Here is a 25,969-nt window from a genome sequence, read left to right on the forward strand (position 1 = left end):
AAGCATGGCACCACCACCACCAGAGATGGCACAGCTAGCATGGTACCACCACCGTCCGAGATAGCGCACTAAGCACAGTACCACCGCTAGAGATAGCACCGCTAAGCATGGTACCACCACCACCAGAGATGGCACCGCTAGCATGGTACCACCACCGCCAGAGATAGCACTGCTAAGCATGGCACCACCACCAGAGATAGCACCACTAGCATAGCACCCCCACCGGAGATAGCACCGCTAGCATGGCACCACCACCAGAGATAGCACCGCTAAGCCTGGCACCACCACCAGAGGTAGCACTGCTAAGCATGGCACCACCACCAGAGATAGCACCGCTAAGCATGGCACCACCACCAGAGATAGCACTGCGAAGCCTGGCACCATCACCAGAGATAGCACCACTAGCATGGCACCCCCACCGGAGATAGCACCACTAGCATGGCACCCCCACCGGAGATAGCACCACTAGCATGGCACCCCCACCGGAGATAGCACTGCTAACCATGGCACCCCCACCGGAGATAGCACTGCTAAGCATGGCACCACCACCGGAGATAGCACTGCTAAGCATGGCACCACCACCGGAGATAGCACTGCTAAGCATGGCACCACCACCGGAGATAGCACTGCTAAGCATGGCACCACCACCGGAGATAGCACCGCTAAGCATGGCACCATCACCACCAGAGATAGCACCGCTAAGCATGGCACCCCCACTGGAGATAGCACCGCTAGCATGGCACCATCACCACCAGAGATAGCACCGCTAAGCATGGCACCCCCACTGGAGATAGCACCGCTAGCATGGCACCATAGCCAGAGATAGCACCACTAGCGTGGCACCACCACCGGAGATAGCACCGCTAGCGTGGCACCACCACCAGAGAGAGCACTGCTAAGCATGGCACCACCACCAGAGAGAGCACCGCTAAGCATGGCACCACCACCAGAGAGAGCACCGCTAAGCATGGCACCACCACCGGAGATAGCACCGCTAAGCCTGGCACCACCACCAGAGATAGCACCGCTAAGCCTGGCACCACCACCAGAGATAGCACCGCTAAGCCTGGCACCACCACCGGAGATAGCACCGCTAAGCCTGGCACCACCACCGGAGATAGCACCGCTAAGCATGGCACCACCACCGGAGATAGCACCGCTAAGCATGGCACCATCACCACCAGAGAGAGCACCGCTAAGCATGGCACCACCACCAGAGATAGCACTGCTAACCATGGCACCATCGCCAGAGAGAGCACCACTAGCATGGCACCCCCACCGGAGATAGCACCGCTAAGCCTGGCACCCCCACCAGAGATAGCACTGCTAAGCCTGGCACCACCACCAGAGATAGCACTGCTAAGCCTGGCACCACCACCGGAGATAGCACTGCTAACGATGGCACCCCCACCAGAGATAGCACTGCTAAGCCTGGCACCGCCACCGGAGATAGCACTGCTAACCATGGCACCCCCACCGGAGATAGCACCGTTAAGCATGGCACCACCACCAGAGATAGCACTGCTAAGCATGGCACCACCACCAGAGATAGCACTGCTAAGCCTGGCACCACCACCAGAGATAGCACCGCTAAGCCTGGCACCACCACCAGAGATATCACTGCTAACCATGGCACCCCCACCAGAGATAGCACCGGTAAGCCTGGCACCACCACCGGAGATAGCACCGCTAACCATGGCACCCCCACCGGAGATAGCACCGCTAAGCATGGCACCACCACCAGAGATAGCACTGCTAAGCATGGCACCACCACCAGAGATAGCACTGCTAAGCCTGGCACCACCACCAGAGATAGCACCGCTAAGCCTGGCACCACCACCAGAGATAGCACCGCTAAGCCTGGCACCACCACCAGAGATAGCACCGCTAAGCCTGGCACCACCACCAGAGATAGCACCGCTAACCCTCGCACCACCACCAGAGATAGCACTGCTAACCATGGCACCACCACCAGAGATAGCACTGCTAACCATGGCACCCCCACCAGACATAGCAATGATAAGCATGGCACCACCACCAGAGATATACCTTCTGAGCTCAGTACCACCGTCAGAGACAGCACAGCACCGTCAGAGACCGCACAGCACCTCTAGAGAGAGCACGGCACACCACCGCCAGAGAGAGCACGGCACACCACCGCCAGAGAGAGCACGGATCAGCACCGCCAGAGACAGCACTGCTCAGCGCCACCACTAGAGACAGCACAGCACTGCCTGAGACTGCACCCTAAGCATAGCACCACCACCAGAGACAGCACTCTAGGCACAGCACCACCAGAGACAGCACGGCTCAGCACCACCTGAGACCGCACGGCTTAGCACCGCCAGAGACAGCACTCTAAGCACAGCACCGCCACCAGAGACAGCACAGCACCGCCACCAGAGACAGCACTCTAAGCACCGCGAGAGACAGCACTCTAAGCACAGCACTGCCAAGGACAGCACGGCACAGCACCTCCACCAGAGACAGCACGGCTCAGCACCACCAGAGACAGCACTCTAAGCACAGCACCGCGCAGGACAGCACGGTACAGCACCGCCACCAGAGACAGCACTCTAAGCACAGCACCGCCACCAGAGACAGCACTCTAAGCACAGCACCGCCGCCAGAGACAGCACGGCACAGCACTGCCACCAGAGACAGCACTCTAAGCACAGCACTGCCAGAGACAGCACTCTAAGCACAGCACTGCCAAGGACAGCATGGCACAGCACCACCAGAGACAGCAGTCTAAGCACAGCACCGCCCGGGACAGCACGGCACACACCGCCACCAGAGAAAGCACTCTAAGCACAGCACTGCCACCAGAGAAAGCACTCTAAGCACAGCACTGCCACCAGTGACAGCACGGCTCAGCGCAGCACTGCCAGGGACAGCACGGCTCAGCGCAGCACTGCCAGGGACAGCACGGCTCAGCGCAGCACCGCCAGGGACAGCACGGCTCAGCACAGCACCGCCAGGGACAGCACGGCTCAGCACCGCCAGGGACAGCACTCTAAACACAGCACCGCCAGAGACAGTCCTCTGAGCACAGCACTGCCAGGGACAGCACGGCTCAGCACTGCCAAGGACAGCACGGCACAGCACCTCCACCAGAGACAGCACGGCTCAGCACCACCAGAGACAGCACTCTAAGCACAGCACCGTGCGGGACAGCACTCTAAGCACAGCACCGTGCGGGACAGCACTCTAAGCACAGCACCGTGCGGGACAGCACTCTAAGCACAGCACCGTGCGGGACAGCACTCTAAGCACAGCACCGCCGCCAGAGACAGCACTCTAAGCACAGCACCGCCGCCAGAGACAGCACTCTAAGCACAGCACTGCCAGAGACAGCACTCTAAGCACAGCACTGCCAGAGACAGCACTCTAAGCACAGCACCGCCAGAGACAGCAGTCTAAGCACAGCACCGCCCGGGACAGCACGGCACAGCACCGCCACCAGAGACAGCACTCTAAGCACAGCACCGCCACCAGAGACAGCACTCTAAGCACAGCACTGCCAGGGACAGCACTCTAAGCACAGCACTGCCACCAGAGACAGCACTCTAAGCACAGCACTGCCAGGGACAGCACGGCTCAGCGCAGCACTGCCAGGGACAGCACAGCTCAGCGCAGCACTGCCAGGGACAGCACGGCTCAGCGCAGCACTGCCAGGGACAGCACGGCTCAGCGCAGCACTGCCAGGGACAGCACGGCTCAGCGCAGCACTGCCAGGGACAGCACGGCTCAGCGCAGCACTGCCAGGGACAGCACGGCTCAGCGCAGCACTGCCAGGGACAGCACGGCTCAGCAAAGCACTGCCAGGGACAGCACGGCTCAGCGCAGCACTGCCAGGGACAGCACGGCTCAGCACAGCACCGCCAGGGACAGCACGGCTCAGCACCGCCACCAGAGACAGCACGGCACAGCACCGCCAGGGACAGCACTCTAAACACAGCACCGCCAGAGACAGTCCTCTGAGCACAGCACCGCCAGGGACAGCACAGCTCTGCACTGCCAAGGACAGTACGGCACAGCACCTCCACCAGAGACAGCACGGCTCAGCACCACCAGAGACAGCACTCTAAGCACAGCACCGCCCGGGACAGCACGGCACACACCGCCACCAGAGACAGCACTCTAAGCACAGCACCGCCACCAGAGACAGCACTGCCACCAGAGAAAGCACTCTAAGCACAGCACTGCCAGGGACAGCCCTCTGAGCACAGCACTGCCAGAGACAGCCCTCTGAGCACAGCACTGCCAGAGACAGCCCTCTGAGCACAGCACCGCCAAGGACAGCACGGCACAGCACCACCAGAGACAGCACTCCGCAGCACCGCCCGGGACAGCACGGCACACACCGCCACCAGAGACAGCACTCTAAGCACAGCACCGCCACCAGAGACAGCACTGCCACCAGAGAAAGCACTCTAAGCACAGCACTGCCAGGGACAGCACTCTAAGCACAGCACCGCCACCAGAGACAGCACTCTAAGCACAGCACTGCCAGGGACAGCACGGCTCAGCACAGCACCGCCAGGGACAGCACGGCTCGCCACCAGAGACAGCACTTTAAGCACAGCACGGCTCAGCACCACCAGAGACAGCACTCTAAGCACAGCACTGCCAGGGACAGCACGGCTCAGCACAGCACCGCCAGGGACAGCACGGCTCGCCACCAGAGACAGCACTTTAAGCACAGCACGGCTCAGCACCACCAGAGACAGCACTCTAAGCACAGCACTGCCAGGGACAGCACGGCTCAGCACAGCACCGCCACCAGGGACAGCACAGCACTGCCAGGGACAGCACGGCTCAGCGCAGCACTGCCAGGGACAGCACAGCTCAGCACAGCACCGCCAGGGACAGCACGGCTCAGCACCGCCACCAGAGACAGCACGGCACAGCACCGCCAGGGACAGCACTCTAAACACAGCACTGCCAAGGACAGCACGGCACAGCACCTCCACCAGAGACAGCACGGCTCAGCACCACCAGAGACAGCACTCTAAGCACAGCACCGCCACCAGAGACAGCACTGCCACCAGAGAAAGCACTCTAAGCACAGCACTGCCAGGGACAGCACTCTAAGCACAGCACCGCCACCAGAGACAGCACTCTAAGCACAGCACTGCCAGGGACAGCACGGCTCAGCACAGCACCGCCAGGGACAGCACGGCTCACCACCGCCACCAGAGACAGCACTTTAAGCACAGCACGGCTCAGCACCACCAGGGACAGCACGGCTCAGCACAGCACCGCCAGGGACAGCACGGCTCAGCACAGCACCGCCAGGGACAGCACGGCTCAGCACCGCCACCAGAGACAGCACGGCACAGCACCGCCAGGGACAGCACTCTAAACACAGCACTGCCAAGGACAGCACGGCACAGCACCTCCACCAGAGACAGCACGGCTCAGCACCACCAGAGACAGCACTCTAAGCACAGCACCGCCGCCAGAGACAGCACGGCACAGCACCGCCACCCGAGACAGCACTCTAAGCACAGCACTGCCAGGGACAGCACGGCTCAGCGCAGCACCGCCAGGGACAGCACGGCTCAGCACCGCCACCAGAGACAGCACTCTAAACACAGCACCGCCAGGGACAGCACTCTAAACACAGCACCGCCAGAGACAGCACTCTAAACACAGCACCGCCAGAGACAGCACTCTAAACACAGCACCGCCAGAGACAGCACTCTAAACACAGCACTGCCAGAGACAGCCCTCTGAGCACAGCACCGCTAGGGACAGCCCTCTGAGCACAGCACCGCCAGGGACAGCACGGCTGAGCACCGCCACCAGAGACAGCACTTTAAGCACAGCACGGCTCAGCACCACCAGAGACAGCACTCTAAGCACAGCACCGCCAGGAACAGCACGGCTCAGCACAGCACCGCCAGGGACAGCACGGCTCAGCACTGCCACCAGAGACAGCACGGCACAGCACCGCCAGGGACAGCACTCTAAACACAGCACTGCCAAGGACAGCACGGCACAGCACCTCCACCAGAGACAGCAAGGTTCAGCACCACCAGAGACAGCACGGCTCAGCGCAGCACTGCCAGGGACAGCACGGCTCAGCGCAGCACTGCCAGGGACAGCACGGCTCAGCACAGCACCGCCAGGGACAGCACGGCTCAGCACCGCCACCAGAGACAGCACTCTAAACACAGCACCGCCAGAGACAGCACTCTAAACACAGCACCGCCAGAGACAGCACTCTAAACACAGCACCGCCAGAGACAGCACTCTAAACACAGCACTGCCAGAGACAGCCCTCTGAGCACAGCACCGCTGGGGACAGCCCTCTGAGCACAGCACCGCCAGGGACAGCACGGCTGAGCACCGCCACCAGAGACAGCACTTTAAGCACAGCACGGCTCAGCACCACCAGAGACAGCACGGCACAGCACCTTTAGAGACAGCACGGCACAGCACCTTTAGAGACAGCACGGCTCAGCACCACCAGAGACAGCACGGCTCAGCACCACCAGAGACAGCACGGCTCAGCACCACCAGAGACAGCACGGCTCAGCACCACCAGAGACAGCACGGCTCAGCACCGCCAGGGACAGCACTCTAAGCACAGCACCGCCAGGGACAGCACTCTAAGCACAGCACCGCCAGGGACAGCACTCTAAGCACAGCACTGCCAGGGGCAGCACTCTAAGCACAGCACTGCCAGGGGCAGCACTCTAAGCACAGCACTGCCAGGGGCAGCACTCTAAGCACAGCACCGCCAGGGACAGCACTCTAAGCACAGCACCACCAGGGACAGCACTCTAAGCACAGCACCGCCACCAGAGACAGCACTCTAAGCACAGCACCGCCACCAGAGACAGCACTGCCACCAGAGAAAGCACTCTAAGCACAGCACCGCCAGGGACAGCACGGCACAGCACGGCTCAGCACCGCCAGAGACAGCACGGCTCAGCACCGCCAGAGACAGCACGGCACAGCACAGCTCCTGCCAGTGACCGCTCGGTTGGTCCCGGGTCCTCCCCGGGCCGGTCCTTTTCTGCTGCTGATTTTGCTGCTATGAACGGCCGCACACTCGCATCTGGCAGCAGAGATAATATCTGCTAATTTCAGAAGCAGAAACACAGGCAGCCACTTTGACTAGTACATAAAAAAATTGTAAATGCACAGATAATGCCTGGAACATGAATCAAATCTGACGAGGTAAAGCTCGGCCTGGCCTCCGAGCGCCATCGCTAATTAGCAGAGGGTAAATAAGCCATTAATCAGAGGGCAGCCTGGTGATGAACGTCAAAAACCCCTCTCATTTCTTGCTAATTAAAATGCCATAACGCGGATTTCCTTCGGCAGGCCTCCCTAAAGCGGCCCGAAGGCGAGCGGCCTGGCCGGCCGCATGTCCTCACTAAAGGACTGAGTGTACGTGGGATCGCACCCGCCGCATGTCCTCACTAAAGGACTGAGTGTACGTGGGGTCTCACCCGCCGCATGTCCTCACTAAAGGACTGAGTGTACGTGGGGTCTCACCCGCCGCATGTGCTCGTTAAAGGACTGAGTGTACGTGGGGTCGCACCCGCCGCATGTCCTCACTAAAGGACTGAGTGTACGTGGGGTCTCACCCGCCGCATGTCCTCACTAAAGGACTGAGTGTACGTGGGGTCTCACCCGCCGCATGTGCTCGTTAAAGGACTGAGTGTACGCGGGGTCGCACCCGCCGCATGTCCTCACTAAAGGACTGAGTGTACGTGGGGTCTCACCCGCCGCATGTCCTCACTAAAGGACTGAGTGTACGTGGGGTCGCACCCGCCGCATGTCCTCACTAAAGAACTGAGTGTACGTGGGGTCGCACCCGCCGCATGTCCTCACTAAAGCACTGAGTGTACGTGGGGTCTCACCCGCCGCATGTGCTCGTTAAAGGACTGAGTGTACGCGGGGTCTCACCCACCGCATGTGTTCATTAAAGGACTGAGTGTGCAGGAGGCCGGACCCCCCCCTCCACCCCCCCCCCCCCCCCGCATGTGATCCATAGCGGAATGAGTGTACGTGAGGCCAGACACCCCCCGCCCCCCATCCCTTAAATATGATCCATATAGGACTATATGTATCTTCCAGCCGCTTGCCGTGTGTGTGTGTGGGGGGGGGTGATGACGCCCTTTAAATCCTTCTTGAACCCATCATGTTGATAGTCGGAGAAGAGGTGAGACTGAGGACCTGGGCAGGTATTCAGGGGCTCTCTTCCTGTGGGAAGGCAGTACGGGAACTGCCCTGTAGGAGTCGCGCTGCGAGGAGGAGGCGTCTCTAGGCGCTTTGTCTGCAGCTTCAGATGGTTAGGAGGTGCCAAGACCTCGGGGTGGGGGGGGGGGGGGGACTCTGTCCTGGCCTCTCTCGAGCATCTCGCTCTTGGGTCCCGTTGGACTTTCTTTCCAGAGTGTGTTAAACTGATCACATTAACTGACCCTCTCCATAGGCAGAGGGAGTGGCGCAAGGCCTTGAGCTGGGCGGGAACCAGGTTCGAGTCTCGGCGCCGGCTCAACATCCTATGATTCTGGGCAGATCACACTTCATGCCCCCACGCCCACAATTCAGCGCCTTGAGACCCTTGCGGGAGATTGACCGCGCTTTACACATCTTGGATTTCTTATTGCCAGCTTATATTCAGTAGCTGAAACTCTTCCCTTGCTGACGGACCCTGAACGCAGATGCCCCCTTGACAGCTAAGAGCCGGGACACCCGGGGGGCTGGCCCAGCCACGTCACTGCCTTGCACACTTATTATCTCCAAGCCCATAGCGCTCTTCGAAGCATCTAAAAACCAAGGCGCCTTGTTTGCCGGCCCCTTTGTTCACTGCTGTGTGGACCGTGTCCGACCTCCCCTAGGGCGTCGGCACCCATGGTGGTGGTAGTATTTGCAGTCACGTGACCCCCTCCTCTGCAGACCACCTCTGTGCTGACGTCACCACCCCTACTGCACCTGGATTCTGAGATGAAAGGGGCCATGGGAGGCAGATGTGGGCATTACAAGCCTCTCTTTCACAAGCCTCAGCCTGACTTTACACAGTTTCTAATTAGTATGTGAGGGAGTGTGTGTGTCACTGACTGTTGTGTGCGTCCTGTACCGTGTCACTGACTGTTGTGTGCGTCCTGTACCGTGTCACTGACTGTTGTGTGCGTCCTGTACCGTGTCACTGGCTGTTGTGTGCGTCCTGTGCAGTGTGTCACTGACTGTTTTGTCCCTCCTGTGCCGTGTGTCACTGACTGTTGTGTGCGTCCTGTGCCGTGTGTCACTGACTGTTGTGTGCGTCCTGTGCCGGTCCGGCACCCTCGGTGACCAGCAGGTGTCCCCTCTGTCCCCCCAGGATTGTGTGTAGTATGGAGGGAGTGTGTGTCCCTGAGTGTTGTCCTGTGCGGTCAGCACCCCCGGTGACCAGCAGGTGTCCCCCCTGTCCCCCCGGGATTGTGTGTAGTATGGGAGGGAGTGTGTGTCACTGACTATTGTGCGCGTCCTGTGCCGGCCCTGCACCCCCGGTGACCAGCAGGTGTCCCCTCTGTCCCCCCAGGATTGTGTGTAGTATGGAGGGTGTGTGTCTCAGACTGTTGTGTGCGCCCTGTGCGGTCAGCACCCTCGGTGACCAGCAGGTGTCCCCTCTGTCCCCCCAGGATTGTGTGTAGTATGGAGAGAGTGTGTGTCTGTTGTGCGCTCTGTGCGGTCAGCACCCCCGGTGACCAGCAGGTGTCCCCTCTGTCCCCCCGGGATTGTGTGTAGTATGGAGAGAGTGTGTGTCTGTTGTGCGCCCTGTGCGGTCAGCACCCCCGGTGACCAGCAGGTGTCCCCTCTGTCCCCCCGGGATTGTGTGTAGTATGGAGAGAGTGTGTGTCTGTTGTGCGCCCTGTGCGGTCAGCACCCCCGGTGACCAGCAGGTGTCCCCTCTGTCCCCCCAGGATTGTGTGTAGTATGGGAGGGAGTGTGTGTCTGTTGGGCGTCCTGTGCGGTCAGCACCCCCGGTGACCAGCAGGTGTCCCCTCTGTCCCCCCAGGATTGTGTGTAGTATGGAGAGAGTGTGTGTCTGTTGTGCGTCCTGTGCGGTCAGCACCCCCAGTGACCAGCAGGTGTCCCCTCTGTCCCCCCGGGATTGTGTGTAGTATGGGAGGGAGTGTGTCAGTGACTGTTGTGTGCGTCCTGTGCCGGCCCTGTACCCCCGGTGACCAGCAGGTGTCCCCTCTGTTCCCCAGGATTGTGTGTAGTATGGAGAGAGTGTGTGTCTGTTGTGCGCTCTGTGCGGTCAGCACCCCCAGTGACCAGCAGGTGTCCCCTCTGTCCCCCCGGGATTGTGTGTAGTATGGAGAGAGTGTGTGTCTGTTGTGCGCCCTGTGCGGTCAGCACCCCCGGTGACCAGCAGGTGTCCCCTCTGTCCCCCCGGGATCGTGTGTAGTATGGAGAGAGTGTGTGTCTGTTGTGCGCCCTGTGCGGTCAGCACCCCCGGTGACCAGCAGGTGTCCCCTCTGTTCCCCAGGATCGTGTGTAGTATGGAGAGAGTGTGTGTCTGTTGTGCGCCCTGTGCGGTCAGCACCCCCGGTGACCAGCAGGTGTCCCCTCTGTCCCCCCAGGATTGTGTGTAGTATGGAGAGAGTGTGTGTCTGTTGTGCGCCCTGTGCGGTCAGCACCCCCGGTGACCAGCAGGTGTCCCCTCTGTTCCCCAGGATTGTGTGTAGTATGGAGAGAGTGTGTGTCTGTTGTGCGTCCTGTGCGGTCAGCACCCCCGGTGACCAGCAGGTGTCCCCTCTGTCCCCCCAGGATTGTGTGTAGTATGGAGAGAGTGTGTGTCTGTTGTGCGTCCTGTGCGGTCAGCACCCCCAGTGACCAGCAGGTGTCCCCTCTGTTCCCCAGGATCGTGTGTAGTATGGAGAGAGTGTGTGTCTGTTGTGCGTCCTGTGCGGTCAGCACCCCCAGTGACCAGCAGGTGTCCCCTCTGTCCCCCCGGGATTGTGTGTAGTATGGAGAGAGTGTGTGTCTGTTGTGCGTCCTGTGCGGTCAGCACCCCCGGTGACCAGCAGGTGTCCCCTCTGTCCCCCCAGGATTGTGTGTAGTATGGAGAGAGTGTGTGTCTGTTGTGCGCCCTGTGCGGTCAGCACCCCCGGTGACCAGCAGGTGTCCCCTCTGTTCCCCAGGATCGTGTGTAGTATGGAGAGAGTGTGTGTCTGTTGTGCGTCCTGTGCGGTCAGCACCCCCGGTGACCAGCAGGTGTCCCCTCTGTCCCCCCAGGATCGTCTGCCGGATGGACGAGTCTCTGGTCCCGAACCCCGCCCCGGGCCCGGTGGAGCTGTGCGTGGGGGACTGCAGTGCCGACTACCGCACGCAGTCCGAGCTGCTCTACACCTTCGTGGTAAGTCCTGGGGGCAGCCTGTGCCCGACACACCTGGGGGTCCCGAGCCTGGCCAGGGCGATGCTCTTCGCAGCGCTTTACACGGAGATCTAGTGCAGGCGCTCACTCTCTGGGGACCTGTCCGCTCCTGAGAAGTGCCGGGACTCGCGCCTTTCATGTATTCCATCAGCGCTGAGAAGCGCAGGCGCTCTCCCTTCCAAATGCAAGAAGTGCAGGGACTCCGTACCGGACAGCACCTGCGCATTTAAAGCTCTGCCTTTACGTCGCACCGCGTCTTCCTCCTGCTTTTCTACTCATTGCCGCGTCACCTCTGCTTCCCTCCTCCCCCCCCGCCATTCCCCCCCCTTCACTTCTGTTCCTTCACTCCTTCTCCTCTCCCCCCCTGCCCGCCATTCCCTCCCTTCACTTCTGTTCCTTCACCCCTTCTCCCCTTCCCTCCGCTGCCATTCCCTCCCTTCACTTCTGTTACTTCACCCCTTCTCCCCTTCCCTCCGCTGCCATTCCCTCCCTTCACTTCTGTTACTTCACCCCTTCTCCTCTTCCCTCCGCTGCCATTCCCTCCCTTCACTTCTGTTACTTCACCCCTTCTCCCCTTCCCTCCGCTGCCATTCCCTCCCTTCACTTCTGTTACTTCACCCCTTCTCCCCTTCGCTGCCATTCCCTCCCTTCACTTCTGTTCCTTCACCCCTTCTCCCCCCCGCCCTCCGCTGTCATTCCCTCCCTTCACTTCTGTTCCTTCACCCCTTCTCCCCTTCCCTCCGCTGCCATTCCCTCCCTTCACTTCTGTTACTTCACCCCTTCTCCCCTTCCCTCCGCTGCCATTCCCTCCCTTCACTTCTGTTCCTTCACCCCTTCTCCCCCCCGCCCTCCGCTGTCATTCCCTCCCTTCACTTCTGTTCCTTCACCCCTTCTCCCCTTCCCTCCGCTGCCATTCCCTCCCTTCACTTCTGTTACTTCACCCCTTCTCCCCTTCCCTCCGCTGCCATTCCCCCCCTTCACTTCTGTTCCTTCACTCCTTCTCCTCTCCCCCCCCGCCATTCCCTCCCTTCACTTCTGTTACTTCACCCCTTCTCCCCTTCCCTCCGCTGCCATTCCCTCCCTTCACTTCTGTTCCTTCACCCCTTCTCCCCTTCCCTCCGCTGTCATTCCCTCCCTTCACTTCTGTTCCTTCACCCCTTCTCCCCTTCCCTCCGCTGCCATTCCCTCCCTTCACTTCTGTTCCTTCACCCCTTCTCCTCCCCCCCCCCCGCCATTCCCTCCCTTCACTTCTGTTCCTTCACCCCTTCTCCCCTTCCCTCCGCTGCCATTCCCTCCCTTCACTTCTGTTCCTTCACCCCTTCTCCCCTTCCCTCCGCTGCCATTCCCTCCCTTCACTTCTGTTCCTTCACCCCTTCTCTCCCCCCCCCCCGCCATTCCCTCCCTTCACTTCCTTCACTTCTGTTCCTTCACCCCTTCTCCCCCCCCCCCCCGCCATTCCCTCCCTTCACTTCCTTCACTTCTGTTCCTTCACCCCTTCTCCCCCCCCCCCCGCCATTCCCTCCCTTCACTTCCTTCACTTCTGTTCCTTCACCCCTTCTCTCCCCCCCCCCCCGCCATTCCCTCCCTTCACTTCTGTTCCTTCACCCCTTCTCCCCCCCCCCCCCCCCCGCCATTCCCTCCCTTCACTTCCTTCACTTCTGTTCCTTCACCCCTTCTCTCCCCCCCCCCCGCCATTCCCTCCCTTCACTTCCTTCACTTCTGTTCCTTCACCCCTTCTCTCCCCCCCCCCCGCCATTCCCTCCCTTCACTTCTGTTCCTTCACCCCTTCTCCCCCCCCCCCGCCATTCCCTCCCTTCACTTCCTTCACTTCTGTTCCTTCACCCCTTCTCTCCCCCCCCCCCGCCATTCCCTCCCTTCACTTCCTTCACTTCTGTTCCTTCACCCCTTCTCCCCCCCCCCCCCCCGCCATTCCCTCCCTTCACTTCCTTCACTTCTGTTCCTTCACCCCTTCTCCCCTTCCCTCCGCTGCCATTCCCTCCCTTCATTTCTGTTACTTCACCCCTTCTCCTCTTCCCTCCGCTGCCATTCCCTCCCTTCACTTCTGTTACTTCACCCCTTCTCCCCTTCCCTCCGCTGCCATTCCCTCCCTTCACTTCTGTTACTTCACCCCTTCTCCTCTTCCCTCCGCTGCCATTCCCTCCCTTCACTTCTGTTACTTCACCCCTTCTCCCCTTCCCTCCGCTGCCATTCCCTCCCTTCACTTCTGTTACTTCACCCCTTCTCCCCCCCGCCCTCCGCTGCCATTCCCTCCCTTCACTTCTGTTCCTTCACCCCTTCTCCTCCCCCCCCCCCGCCATTCCCTCCCTTCACTTCTGTTCCTTCACCCCTTCTCCCCTCCGCTGTCATTCCCTCCCTTCACTTCTGTTCCTTCACCCCTTCTCCCCTTCCCTCCGCTGCCATTCCCTCCCTTCACTTCCTTCACTTCTGTTCCTTCACCCCTTCTCTCCCCCCCCCCCCCCCGCCATTCCCTCCCTTCACTTCCTTCACTTCTGTTCCTTCACCCCTTCTCCCCCCCCCCCCCCCCCCCCGCCATTCCCTCCCTTCACTTCCTTCACTTCTGTTCCTTCACCCCTTCTATGGCTCTGCCCTCCTGTCCTGGACTCTCGCTCTGCTCCTACGTTTCAATACTTCTTCTCACTCTCCACTCCTTCTTTGTTTTTGTTTTTTGCATTTTCTCCTTCTCGTGCTCCACTCCTTGTAGTATTTTTTTTTTTTTGCATTTTCTCCTGCTTGTGCTCCACTCCTTGTATTATTATTTTTTGTTGCATTTTCTCCTTCTCGGCTCCACTCCTTGGTTTTTTTTTCTGCATTTTGTCCTCGTGCTCCGCTCCCTGACACTCCCCCTGTAGAAGGACACCTCTGTGGCTGTTGGGGTGCAGTTTGCGTTGATAGGATCAGGTTTGTCCCGCCCTTCCTTGGCATCCTCTCACCCCACCCCTTGTGCTCTCCTCCAGGCGCAGGTGACACTTGAGGGCGGTGCCAGGTGAGAGCGCCCCAGAGATGCCCCCGTCAGAGGCGCTACACTGCCGTCCCCTTTAGCCAGAAAGGCCACCTCTTTAGATGCTGCTCACGGGCTTGGGGAGGGCAGGGGAACTACAGGGGCGCAGAGTTGTTGCTGTAGCTCCTCATAAGCTTTTGTCCTTTTCTAGACGCCGAGTTTCAACAAAGTGAGCCCCTCAAGGGGTCCGGCTTCAGGCGGCACCAGAATAACCATCACCGGAAGGAACCTGGATTCTGGCAGCGCCGTCTCCATCCTGGTCCGCGAGGGCGAGTGCCAGTTCGTCAGGTGAGTTGGGTACCTGGGAGGGGCCCTCTTGCTGTCTCCTGGCGGGATTCCGCTGCAGCACATCCCTGGCATGTACCACAGCCCATGTCACCTCAAAGCTCTGGTGCCCCACACTGAAGCAGTGTGTGCCAGGTAAGCCTGGTCTGCGCACATCTACCAGAGACCTTCTAAGTCTGGGGCAAAGTGGGCTCTGGCCCCAGCCTTTCAGGGGGGGCCCCCTGATAGATCTGTTCTGCGCAGACTCTTGCTCTGATGACCTTGAATAATTCTTAAACAGTTTGTTTTAAATACTGTTTTACTTTCATTTATTTTTTATGTGAGTGATGTGTGAGAGCCTATTACATTTTGCAGAGAAATGGGTTTGTTTCATGCAACCTCCATAAACAAATGTTTTTTTAGCTCAAAACAGGACCTCACATATGAGAAATGGGCGAAGCTCAACTAGATTGTTTGCAGTGGTATTAGTGTGCTGCTTCTGTCCTATAATTTAGAAAACCCACATCAGTATCCCTGAATATTAGCTGTAAACACAGGTATAATTTGGAAGTGTTCGCCTGTAAATGACCTCCCAAAGAGGGCATGAAAGAGCTGAAATTGGATCATAAACTCCAAGCTGTTACGAACAGGGGCCCGCATAATACATTTGGCCCTGGGCCCCCAAAATCGTTAAGATGTCCCTGGGATCTGCACAAAGGGTGCTGAGATAAATCGCATGAGACTGAGCACATGTTTTCCAGCAAGGGCAGTGCTCATGGATGTAAACTGTCCTCCATGGAGAGGCCCACCCTTTTACATGTGTGCATTAAGAACAATCCCTGCAAGTGGGACTGGGTTTCTACTTTAACGCGTGGACTCCCATGACTAGGCAGGGGTGAAAAGAGTTACCTGTTGGCGAATCGTTCAGTAGGCCTGATCTTTCAGGCTGAGTTTGGGCTTCCCACCATATACTTAGAAACCTGGAACCTGTACTTTCTGTGACGCATTGCAGAATGCCGTCAAAGCAATGGGTATCCCCTGGAGTGAGTGTCAAAAAGCACCGGTTCACACTCTCCATCGACCAGGACCGTAGATTCAGCAGCCAGGCTATTATTCGGGGACCCCAGGCGTGTAGCCCTGCTTCAGAAGAATGAACCGATTACCACTGAAGAAAGGGGCCAGTTATGACTAAGGCTTACTCTTTTCCGTTTTTACAGACAAATGCACACAGAAAAACATTTATTTTCCTGTCTGTATATATTTTTAAATGTGGAGAAAAACTGATATCAACATCTTTTCTGAACAACCCTAATTACTGCCGTTCATGACTGCTAGGCCACTAGTTGTGCCGATTGACACATAAGTAGGTTAAAAAATAGACATTTTAATAACGATGCTTAAAGAGCAGTATATATGTCTGATCGATACTAAAAGTTTCATATTTTCTTAAAGGGGTATTGATTTATCATCTACGGTTCTTAATATAATTGAAAACTGGCAGATATTCAAATAAGAATGTACATTCTTTGGTTAAATAAATATGAAAATATACTAGTTTCAGCTTAATTTTTCACAAACCCTCAAATAAATACCGATCAATGCAGATAAAATTGGGAAAAATAAATGTGGATAAATACAGACGGAAATGTAAAAAAAAAAAAAAAGAAAAATACCATAAAACTTGGAGCCTTAGCTATGACATGGGTTACTCTTCTGAGGCATTTGTTGGTCCAGTGTCCTCTCCTTCTGGGTGGAGCCTGCGTGCGCACCAGTGATATGACTGTCCGTCCACCCAGGGCCAAGTCAGTGTGTGCATGAGCGATATGACCTCATCCCGGCCTGCTCTTCCATGGTCTGGGCACAATCTTGAGGTGCATGTCCGTGATGTGACTTATCCTGTTCTGCTCTCTCGTCCGGAGCAAGTCCGGCTGTGCTTCCGCGATGCACATCTGTATGTTCTGCCCTCCCCCAGGCGAAGTCTTGTGTATGTCAGTGATGGGACTCTGTCTGTTCTGCCCACCTCTGGGACAAGTCTGTGTAGGAAACTGTGACGTCAGTCTGCATGGTTTTATTACCCGTCGGAGTCAAGTCCGTGTGTGCATCTGTACAATATATCTGTCCCTCTCCTCTAGAAGTCTCTGGGTAACAGCAGTGTGTGCTGTAGGCTGTGCCCCCCCCCCCCCACACCCACCAGGTGTCTGTGTGTGCAACAGGCATGTATGTCTGTCTGCCCTCCTGGTGTACCCTACCCTAAGAGAAGGCTCAGTGTGTACATCAGTGGTGTGTGCCTGTCTCTGTGCCTTACAGAGCTATTTATGGGTGTCAGTGGTGGGTCTCCATCTGTTCCATCCATTCCCTGTCTTTGACAGGTCATTGTTTGCACAGCGACCTGGCCTCCTCTCTTTACGTTGTTGTAGAAATGTCAGTGAGTCCATCTGTGATAACTTTATTCTGCTTCCTTCCTGTAGGCGAAGTCTCCGAGAGATTGTCTGCATTACGCCTCCGTCATCTCTGGGTCCCAGTCAGGCCCCCATCACCCTCAGCATAGACCGAGCCAACATCTCCAACCCAGACGTCGCCTACACATACTCCGAGGACCCCTCCATCTCCAGGATAGAGCCCGAGTGGAGCATCTTTAAGTAAGAACCATCAGGTGCAGCCAGGGTGTGGGTTCCTGAGGGTGGGGACCCTACGTGGGAGAGCCCGGGCAATGTGCCTTGAGCTTGCAGAGGAGAAGCCCTCCACGGAGGAGTCTCGCTTGAGATACCCTCTTTGGTGTCCATAGCCCCTTCCAGGAGTTGTCTCTCAGTAGAGGCTCTTCATTAACAGAAGAACCTGATCTTGAATCAGGGAGAATTGCTCCTGAGGGCCCAATGTCTGACGGTGTCCAAGCCAGTATTGCCTCTGTCCTTCCATTTCCGGCCGCTTCCTTCTTACCCAGATGACCCTCCATGCGGTGACGTTCACCCTCTTTGTTTTCTCGCTCCTCAGCGGCAGCACCTTGATCACTGTGACTGGTACCAACCTACTCACCATCCAGGAGCCCAGGGTGAGAGCCAAGTTCGCCGGGGTTGAGAACATCAACGTGAGTCATCTTTACTCCACTTCTATTCCACCACACACCAAACCGTGTTATTTTTTTTTTGTTAGCATCCTCAACCACTGCCCTGATGGAGCCTCCTAGGAAGAACTGATGTTGCATTTCCTATTGTAAGATGGTCCCGGCCCAGCTAGGAGCCCATTAGTAATGGGCACAGTCAGTACATGGTCCAGTTTCCACAGAATGTGCTAAATCTACAGGGGATTCCTCAAGTGGGACTTTCTCACCTTCCTATCCCCAAGATGGAGAAAATCCTGGCCAGTCTTTTCACCAGACCATCATGTCCCCCAGAAATTGGCGGGTTTGCCATTACCACCCAGCAGTAAATTGGCCTTACGCATGCACCACTTCTCTCTGCGAGGCTCTGAGGTTTCTGTCCGTTGCACGTCTGTCTTTCAATGCATGTGTGTGAGTAGGATATGTGTAAAAGAGATACTCTGGGTAATTGAGTTGTGTGTGTCTAGACAAGTTGGGTGGACATTGGATCTCCTGGTCGGCTCAGACGCGCAGCAGTGACCGCCTGCTGGACGGTGGTGCCTGTAGATGTAGGATCGAATCCTGTGGCCTACAGAGTTCTTTATCCTTGTAAGCATACTGTTTCTGATAGATGTTTTATTCTTCCATCATTACTCCCCCTTCTCCACAGACCTGTGAGATCCTGAACGACACAACCATGGTATGCAAGGCTCCGGGCATTGTGTACGGGAAGAAGAGCATTGTCCCGGAGGATGGGGTGCCACCCAACGAGTTCGGCTTCATCCTGGACAATGTGCGTTCTCTGCTGGTGCTCAACGGGACAACTTTCACCTACTACCCGGATCCTTCGTTCGAGTCCTTTGGCCCGTCAGGGGTGATGGAACTGAAGCCGGGCTCCCACATCATCTTAAAGGTAGGAACCTGCTGTTGTCAGAGGCTTCTCCACACCTAGGGGCAGCAAGAGGTCCACACGCTGGTATCCTAGAGTACAGGGGGATCTGTGGGGAGAGGGCATTATTCCTTTCTTACTGTCCCCTAATGCCAGGGTTTGGCTGGCGGCGACGGGCAGTGAAAAAATGGCTATATGCCTGCCCATCCTGACTCTCAGGCGGTCATGGTAATTCAGCTAAGGACGTTGACAGAGTAGTCTCTGCTGTGGCCAAACTTAAGTTCCACCCACATCAAAATCAGACATTGCGCGACAGTATACATACCGGCGAGATATAAACCAGCCACAGAGCGATGCTTGCCCGTCGCGGATGTCCCAGGCCTGCCTGCTCATGTCAGTGAGTAGCAGCTCTATAGACATCACCAGGAGTGCTCCCATACCTGGGGGCCTGATGCCGGCTGCTGCTTTCCACCCCCACCCTAGCTTTCCGCCTTGCAGCCGTGATGGCTGCGTGACAGATGCTGCTAGTGTGGGAGATGAATGAGATGCCCTAGACTAATCATGTGTCATCAGTGTCTGCCTCTGGAGCTGTCCATCAGCCGGCAGACGAAGGCGCGAGGTGGTGGGGGCTGAATTACAGTGACGGCCTGATTCACCCCAAATAGATTTGATTAAAAGAAAATAGATATGAGGGATGTACGGCTGCAAATAAATAACCAAATAAGAGATGGAAGCTCATCTTGCGACAGCCGGAGTGTGCTTTCATGTCTGGGTGTCTGGTAATGAGTGAGATGTCCCTGGCGTCGCTCCATCTCCTTCGTGGCAATGGAGTGACGTGCATTAGCACGGACACTCGCTGAACTGACCATTCCTGCCTCTCCTCCAGGGAAAGAACCTTATCCCGGCGGCACCTGGTAATGCAAAGCTCAACTACACAGTGCTGATTGGGGACAAGCCCTGCTCGCTGACAGTCTCCGACATCCAACTCCTCTGCGATTCGCCCATGCAGACCGGGCGGCAACGGGTCACGGTAGGTCTCGCCAGCAAATGTGAAAATATCTTCCTAGTTCAATGTTCTAATGGTTTGTCCCTGGTCACAAGGGCCTGTCCACTTACATGTGCCTCTGTATAGCGCCACAATCTGTCTTCTCTTTAGCACTTGCAACTCAAAGCCTGGGTCCGGGCTATGCCCGAGCATTGTCTCTGTGGTCTCCCCTCTAGAGTCAGCAGGTCATGGCTGGAGTCTGTTTTTTTTTTTTTTTGCGGTGCCCGTCTCATATTTCGCATCTGGTCTGTACCCTAGAGCTGTCATCTTCCGACCTGTCTGGTCTGTACTCTAGCGCAGTCCTCTCACCGAAAGGTCTAACATCTCTAGAAGCTCTTAACTCCAGGCCTGTGTCTGATGTATAGCTTAGCATGGTCATCTCATGTCCTGTGTAGCTTAGCATGGTCATCTCATCTCCTGTGTAGCTTAGCATGGTCATCTCATCTTCTGTGTCTCATGTATATAGCTCAGCATGGTCATCTCATGTCCTGTCTCGTGTGTAGCTTAGCATGGTCATCTGATGCCCTGTGTTTCATGTATAGCTGTGCATGGTCATCTCATGTCCTGTGTCTCATGTATAATTTATGTCCTGTGTCTCATATATAGCTTAGCATGGTCATTGCATGTCCTGTGTCTCATGTATAGCTTCGCATGGTCATCTCATGTCCTGTGTCTCATATATAATTTATGTCCTGTATCTCATGTATAGCTTAGCATGGTCATTGCATGTCCTGTGTCTCATGTATAGCTTTCAATGGTCATCTCATGTCCTGTGTCTCATGTATAGCTTAGCATGGTCATCTCATGTCCTATGTCTGATCTATAGCCTAGCATGGTTATCTTTTGTCCTGTGTCATGTATAGCTTAGCATGGTCATCGCATGTCCTGTGTCTCATGTATAGCTTAGCATGGTCATCGCATGTCCTGTGTCTCATGTATAGCTTAGCATGGTCATCGCATGTCCTGTCTCATGTATAGCTCAGCATGGTCACCTCATATCCTGCGTCTCATGTATAGCTTAGCATGGTCACCTCATATCCTGCGTCTCATGTATAGCTTAGCATGGTCACCTCATGTCCTGTGTCTCATGTATAGCTTAGCATCGTCACCTCATGTCCTGTCTCATGTATAGCTTAGCATCGTCACCTCATGTCCTGTGTCTCATGTATAGCTTAGCATGGTCATCTCATGTCCTGTGTAGCTTAGCTTGGTCATCTCATGGCCTTTGTCTCATGCATAGCTTAGTATGGTCCTCTTATGTTCTGTGTCTCATGTATAGCTTTACATGGTCATCTCATGTCCTGGTTCGTCTCTCCTTCGGTGCTGCCATCTCATGGCCTGTGTTTGGGCTCTCCTCCACCAACCATCTCATGGTCTGTGTCCAGTCCATATCCTAGCAGTGTCATCTCATGGCCTGTGGTTTCACCTGTACTCTAGCACTGCTGTTTCAGTGCTTTTAACTGTATGTTGTTGAGGGACCTATGATGGAAAATACTAATACTTACAATGAGAATTTGGGTCAGTCCATCACAGTTCATTGGTTGGCTTTCTTGTTAGTCTCATTTGCTTGTTTCTTGTTGGATGGTTTTTCTTCCTCTTCTTGTGTTTGTTCCTCCCCTGGAGCATAGCTTCTTCGCCATCCTTTAAAGTGTGTACCATGAATCCTTCCACTGCCTACATCCAGGGATGTGCATTTACTTTAACACTCCATATGGGCCCATGCGTTTTAAAGCTCTCTCCTCCTATCTACTCTGTGCTGCTTCCCCCTTCTCATGCCGCCCTCTCAGCTGTCTGTGTTGCTTTCCCCATCCCTGTACGTCCTCCTTGGCTTTTTTTGTCTAACGTCTCCCTCTGTTTCTCCCCTGCCTCTCCTTGCTCGTTGCTGTCACTCATTGGCAGCTTTTAGCTGCTCTCCCATCACCACTTCCCCATTCAACCGTTGCTCCTGTGCCCACCTCATTGTGTTCGGCTCTTTATTAAATATTGGCACCCACTCAGCGCCACCTCTGTCCAGCTCCATGCTGGCTGTGGTGTTGGCTTGGCCATCGCTGCATTCTTTTGTACTGCAAAGCTCATAGAAGTGACTGGCCATGGGTAAAGTATAGAAAACCAATAAACATGTTTTCTATATTTCCAAAATGGCCAGCATGTTGCGTGACGCAGCGCGAGCTTGTGGCTGTCTGCAAAGGCTACCAGTTATGTAAGACATGTGACGTCTGTCATCAAAGCCAACTGCAGAGGCCAGAAAGCATTTGTAAATGCTATTTCCGTATTGCATTTGCGTTTGTAAATGCTATTTCCGTATTGCATTTCCAGACTCTCTCTGGGCAACCAACACACCCACAAACACCTTGCAAACACATTCCAAACCGCTCTTTGTTCACTCACACAGCCCTTGCATCGCAGCAGTGCTTAATTTGAGCCAGTGGTTTGTAGCGCTTGGCACTGGCACCTAATTGTCAACATCCGCACTTAGAACAGTCTGCCACATGGTGGTGCTGTCTGTCTAATTTAGAGATAAGCAGAACAATATTTTATTATTAATTTCATATATGTTAAATATGACATTCCCCTGCCACCCCATCCATTCTTACTACTTTGAGGGCCTCCAGTAGTCTGAATTGTCTCACTTGGAGTGCGGTGCTTGTTGATATTGGCAGCGCAGGCAGGGACCATGGGTGGGGTAAGCTGGAGTGGGCTCCTGACAAGGGTCTGTCACTTGTTTTTTTTCTCCAAATTAAGCAATTTAATAAACTGCAATGAAACTGGTGCTCATGTGCAGCGCTCCAATACCTTCAGTGGAGTTGGCGCTACATAAAACTGCAAAAAAAATAAACTCAGTTAAAAACACTTGCCACCTGGCCATTACTTTACTGGTATGAGCAGTATGTTTGCTTCATCACCGGTTAAACGATTAGGAAAAACCATGTAAAGCCGGCATTTCTCTCATTTATAGTTTAAACAGCAAATTAAAGAAGAAATCGCTAAAACTATTCTGTAGCTGTGTAAATATTTCCTGAAGGATCCTGACAGATTTGCCGCATTAAAATTAATCCAGGGGAATTTATAAGATTTCTGTGTAAGTACCATTTCCTGGACTTCGCCGAATCTCAGAAGACGAAGAAATGGCCAGTATTGTTCTCTCAGAAAAGCGACAGCCCGTCATCCCAGCATCCCAAGCAGCCCCTCACGCGCATGGTCACAGGGTACCCCCACAGAGCCCGCGCGCCCCGATCCGACTAATGTGTCATACATGTAAATACACCGCCCGGCCGCGGGGGCGCGCGCACCAACACCTTCCTCCGCCCCCCGCCAAAAAAGGACATCAGCCATGCATCCCCTCACAGCATACCCAGTGCCCGCGCGCCCCGACCCGACTAATGTGTCATACATGTAAATACACCGCCCGGCCGCGGGGGCGCGCGCACCAACACCTTCCTCCGCCCCCCCAAAAAAAGGACATCAGCCATGCATCCCCTCACAGCATACCCAGTGCCCGTGCGCACACGTCTGTCTGATGCTTTTACATGTATGAGACGTGTCTGCCAGTTTCGGGAGCGCGCGTATCGAAGCACGCATTGCCCGTGCGCACAGCTCCGACGGATACATGGCTCATACATGTAAATACATCTGTGTCTCAGCCTCGGGAGCGCGCGCATATGCACATCTCCCAGCAGACCCTTCCCCTGCATCCCATGTCCCGCGGAGCCTCTCACACGGTACACACAGTGCCCGTGCGCACACGTCCGACTAATGCATTGACATGTATGAGACACGTGTCTCCCATCCGCGGGAGCGCGCGCACGTGCACCGATGCACGTCACCCTGCATCTCATGTCCCATGCATCCCCTCACGAGGTACACGCACGCAGTGCCCGTGCGCATGCATGTCTCATACATGTAAATACATCTGTCTCCCAGCCGCGGGAGCGCGCGCACGTGTACACCTCCCTGCCCCCTCCGAGGAGGAGAGTTCGCCGCCATTCTCCGGCTCTTCAGGGGGCACTGGTGAAGCCCCCACACCCCAGGTGATGCGTTGCCATGGAGACCGCTCTCCTCCGGCTCGGCTGTTGTTGATGTGTTCATCTCGCAGCATCCGGCAAAAACATGTCCGCGGAGGCAGAGGGAAGAAACACCCCTGGTAACAGGGGCTGGAGGGAGGGCCGGGACCTCTAACACCCCCCAACACACTTAGGCTCCGCCCCGCCCCCCATATAGACGTTATCCATTGTGCAAATGGCAGAGAGAAGAGGCACAGAGAGGGACCAGATCCTCCCCTCCCCCAGACTTTATGCATCCATCAAAAACATGTCCTTCGGCTACAGAGGTGGAGACAAGAAGAAACAGTGTACAACCACTTAACACACACACACCCGTCCCTTCGGGTCACCCCAACACCACAAAAACCCTCAAAACCCTTACCTCCTGACGTCAGCGTCATCCCCCCACAGAGAACCCCCAACCTATAAAGATGGAGGAGGGCCTGACTGCACACTCTGACTGCTGTCTTCTGCTGACGTCACTGGTGAGTGACTATGCATCCTCCAACTCCCTCTTTTCCCTTATACACCTCGCCGGGCACCCTGGACCGCGCCGGCCACACGTGCCCCCGCCTGTCACTCACTTTCCAGTTACAACAAAGAATCCAGTAGGTTCCAGTCAGTCAATGTCTGACTAGTTACACAACTGGTCAGCTTCACGAGACGAGTCTGGTCTTCTGGGCGCTATGGCCGCCTGGTGAGGTACCCAGAGGTCCGCTGACACGACCGATCCTTTATAGAGCAAAGCACACAAGGCTTGGTCGGGGCGGGTCGCACGTCTCTCGTCCACTTCCTATCGGGGGCATATCCTCAGGGGGGTGTTACACCCACCTAATAAGTGTATTATCGGATAAATAGTTGGGTACAGGTGCTTTCAGTCGGGTATTTTGATGTCTGTCAGATTTCACCAAGAATTTTGACACACCCACAGACAAAAGCTCACCCACTCCCTCTCTGTTTTCAAAGTCTTGCACATGTTTTTTTTTTTTTTTTTTTACAAAATATCGTGTGTTCCCTCACTCAGTACCCTACCAGTGTGCACCCCTCTCCCTTCCACTGCCCCTTAAATCTCCCCATGCGCCCTGCTTGTCGTGTAATGTATTTTAACATTAAGGGGGTCATTCTGACCCTGGCGGCCGGTGGCCGCCAGGGCCACCGACCACGGGAGCACCGCCAACAGGCTGGCGGTGCTCCCACGAGCATTCTGACCGTCAGAAGCGGCCGCCGACTTCCCGCTGCTCGGGGGAATCCTCCATGGCGGCGGAGCGCGCTCCGCCGCCATGGGGATTCTGACACCCCCTACCGCCATCCTGTTCCTGGCGGGTCTCCCGCCAGGAACAGGATGGCGGTAGGGGGTGCTGCGGGGCCCCTGGGGGCCCCGCAGCAATGGCATGGGTACTGCAGGGGCCCCCATAAGAGGGCCCCACTGTGTATTTCAGTGTCTGCAATGCAGACACTGAAATACGCGACGGGTGCAAACTGCACCCGTCGCACCCCTGCAACTACGCCGGCTCAATTCTGAGCCGGCGTCCTCGTTGCAGGGGCATTTCCTCTGGGCCGGCGGGCGCTCTTTTGGAGAGCGCCCGCCGGCCCAGAGGAAATGTCTGAATGGCCGCCGCGGTCTTTTGACCGCGGTGCGGTCATTTGGCGGCTCCCTCCAGGCGGGCGGCTCCCGCCGCCCGCCGGGCTCAGAATGAGCCCCTAAATGTCACTCTGATCGTTGAAGAACCTAAACCTAATCTCCCCTGCCCTCACATCTTATTGCCCAAGCTACGTCCCTGCTCCAAATCCTGCAGCAGACATCCTTGTGGGTCTGGTAGTCCGTCCCCTGTGGTCAGACATCCGGCTGCTGGCCTCTGTGTCCCGGGAGCCTCACTCGTCTTGGCTCTGGGGGCAAGCAGGCCACCTACACAACCTGCCACCACTTCAGGGGGGTCTGTGTCCCAGTCTGACAAGCGACGCTCCTCCTGGATCTACTGGTGACCCCCCCAACCTCTTCCTCTGCCCTAAGGCTATGTGTAGGTAACACACAAACCTTCTCCCACTTACTGCACCATGACCCTGGGTGGCTTCCTACTTCTTCATCGCTGGTCTTCAAAGACCCAAACCATAGACCTCCCAGCTTCGCATCCCCACCAAACACCCTGCCGTGCTCCCTTCTGCCAGGACCCTGGGGGGTCTGCTTGGTGCTGGCAGGAGACTAGACTCCTTCATCCCCGACACCCCAGCAGGGGCCACCGGCCATTTACT

The 25,969-nt window shown here is 56.3% G+C and overlaps 1 protein-coding gene across 1 annotated transcript in view; it reads left to right on the forward strand.

Moving 5' to 3' along the window:
• PLXNA3 (plexin A3) overlaps nt 1–25,969 on the forward strand; it is a 460,104-nt gene that overhangs the window by 349,022 nt on the left and 85,113 nt on the right. Inside the window, exons 14-19 of the mRNA XM_069209502.1 lie at nt 11,248–11,368; nt 14,557–14,693; nt 17,138–17,308; nt 17,661–17,754; nt 18,416–18,658; nt 19,521–19,664. Of these exons, the coding sequence (XP_069065603.1) occupies nt 11,248–11,368; nt 14,557–14,693; nt 17,138–17,308; nt 17,661–17,754; nt 18,416–18,658; nt 19,521–19,664 (910 nt within the window). The remainder of the gene's footprint in view (nt 1–11,247; nt 11,369–14,556; nt 14,694–17,137; nt 17,309–17,660; nt 17,755–18,415; nt 18,659–19,520; nt 19,665–25,969) is intronic.

The sequence above is a fragment of the Pleurodeles waltl genome, chromosome 10, assembly GCF_031143425.1.
Source record: "Pleurodeles waltl isolate 20211129_DDA chromosome 10, aPleWal1.hap1.20221129, whole genome shotgun sequence".
Taxonomy (NCBI): Eukaryota; Metazoa; Chordata; class Amphibia; order Caudata; family Salamandridae; genus Pleurodeles; species Pleurodeles waltl.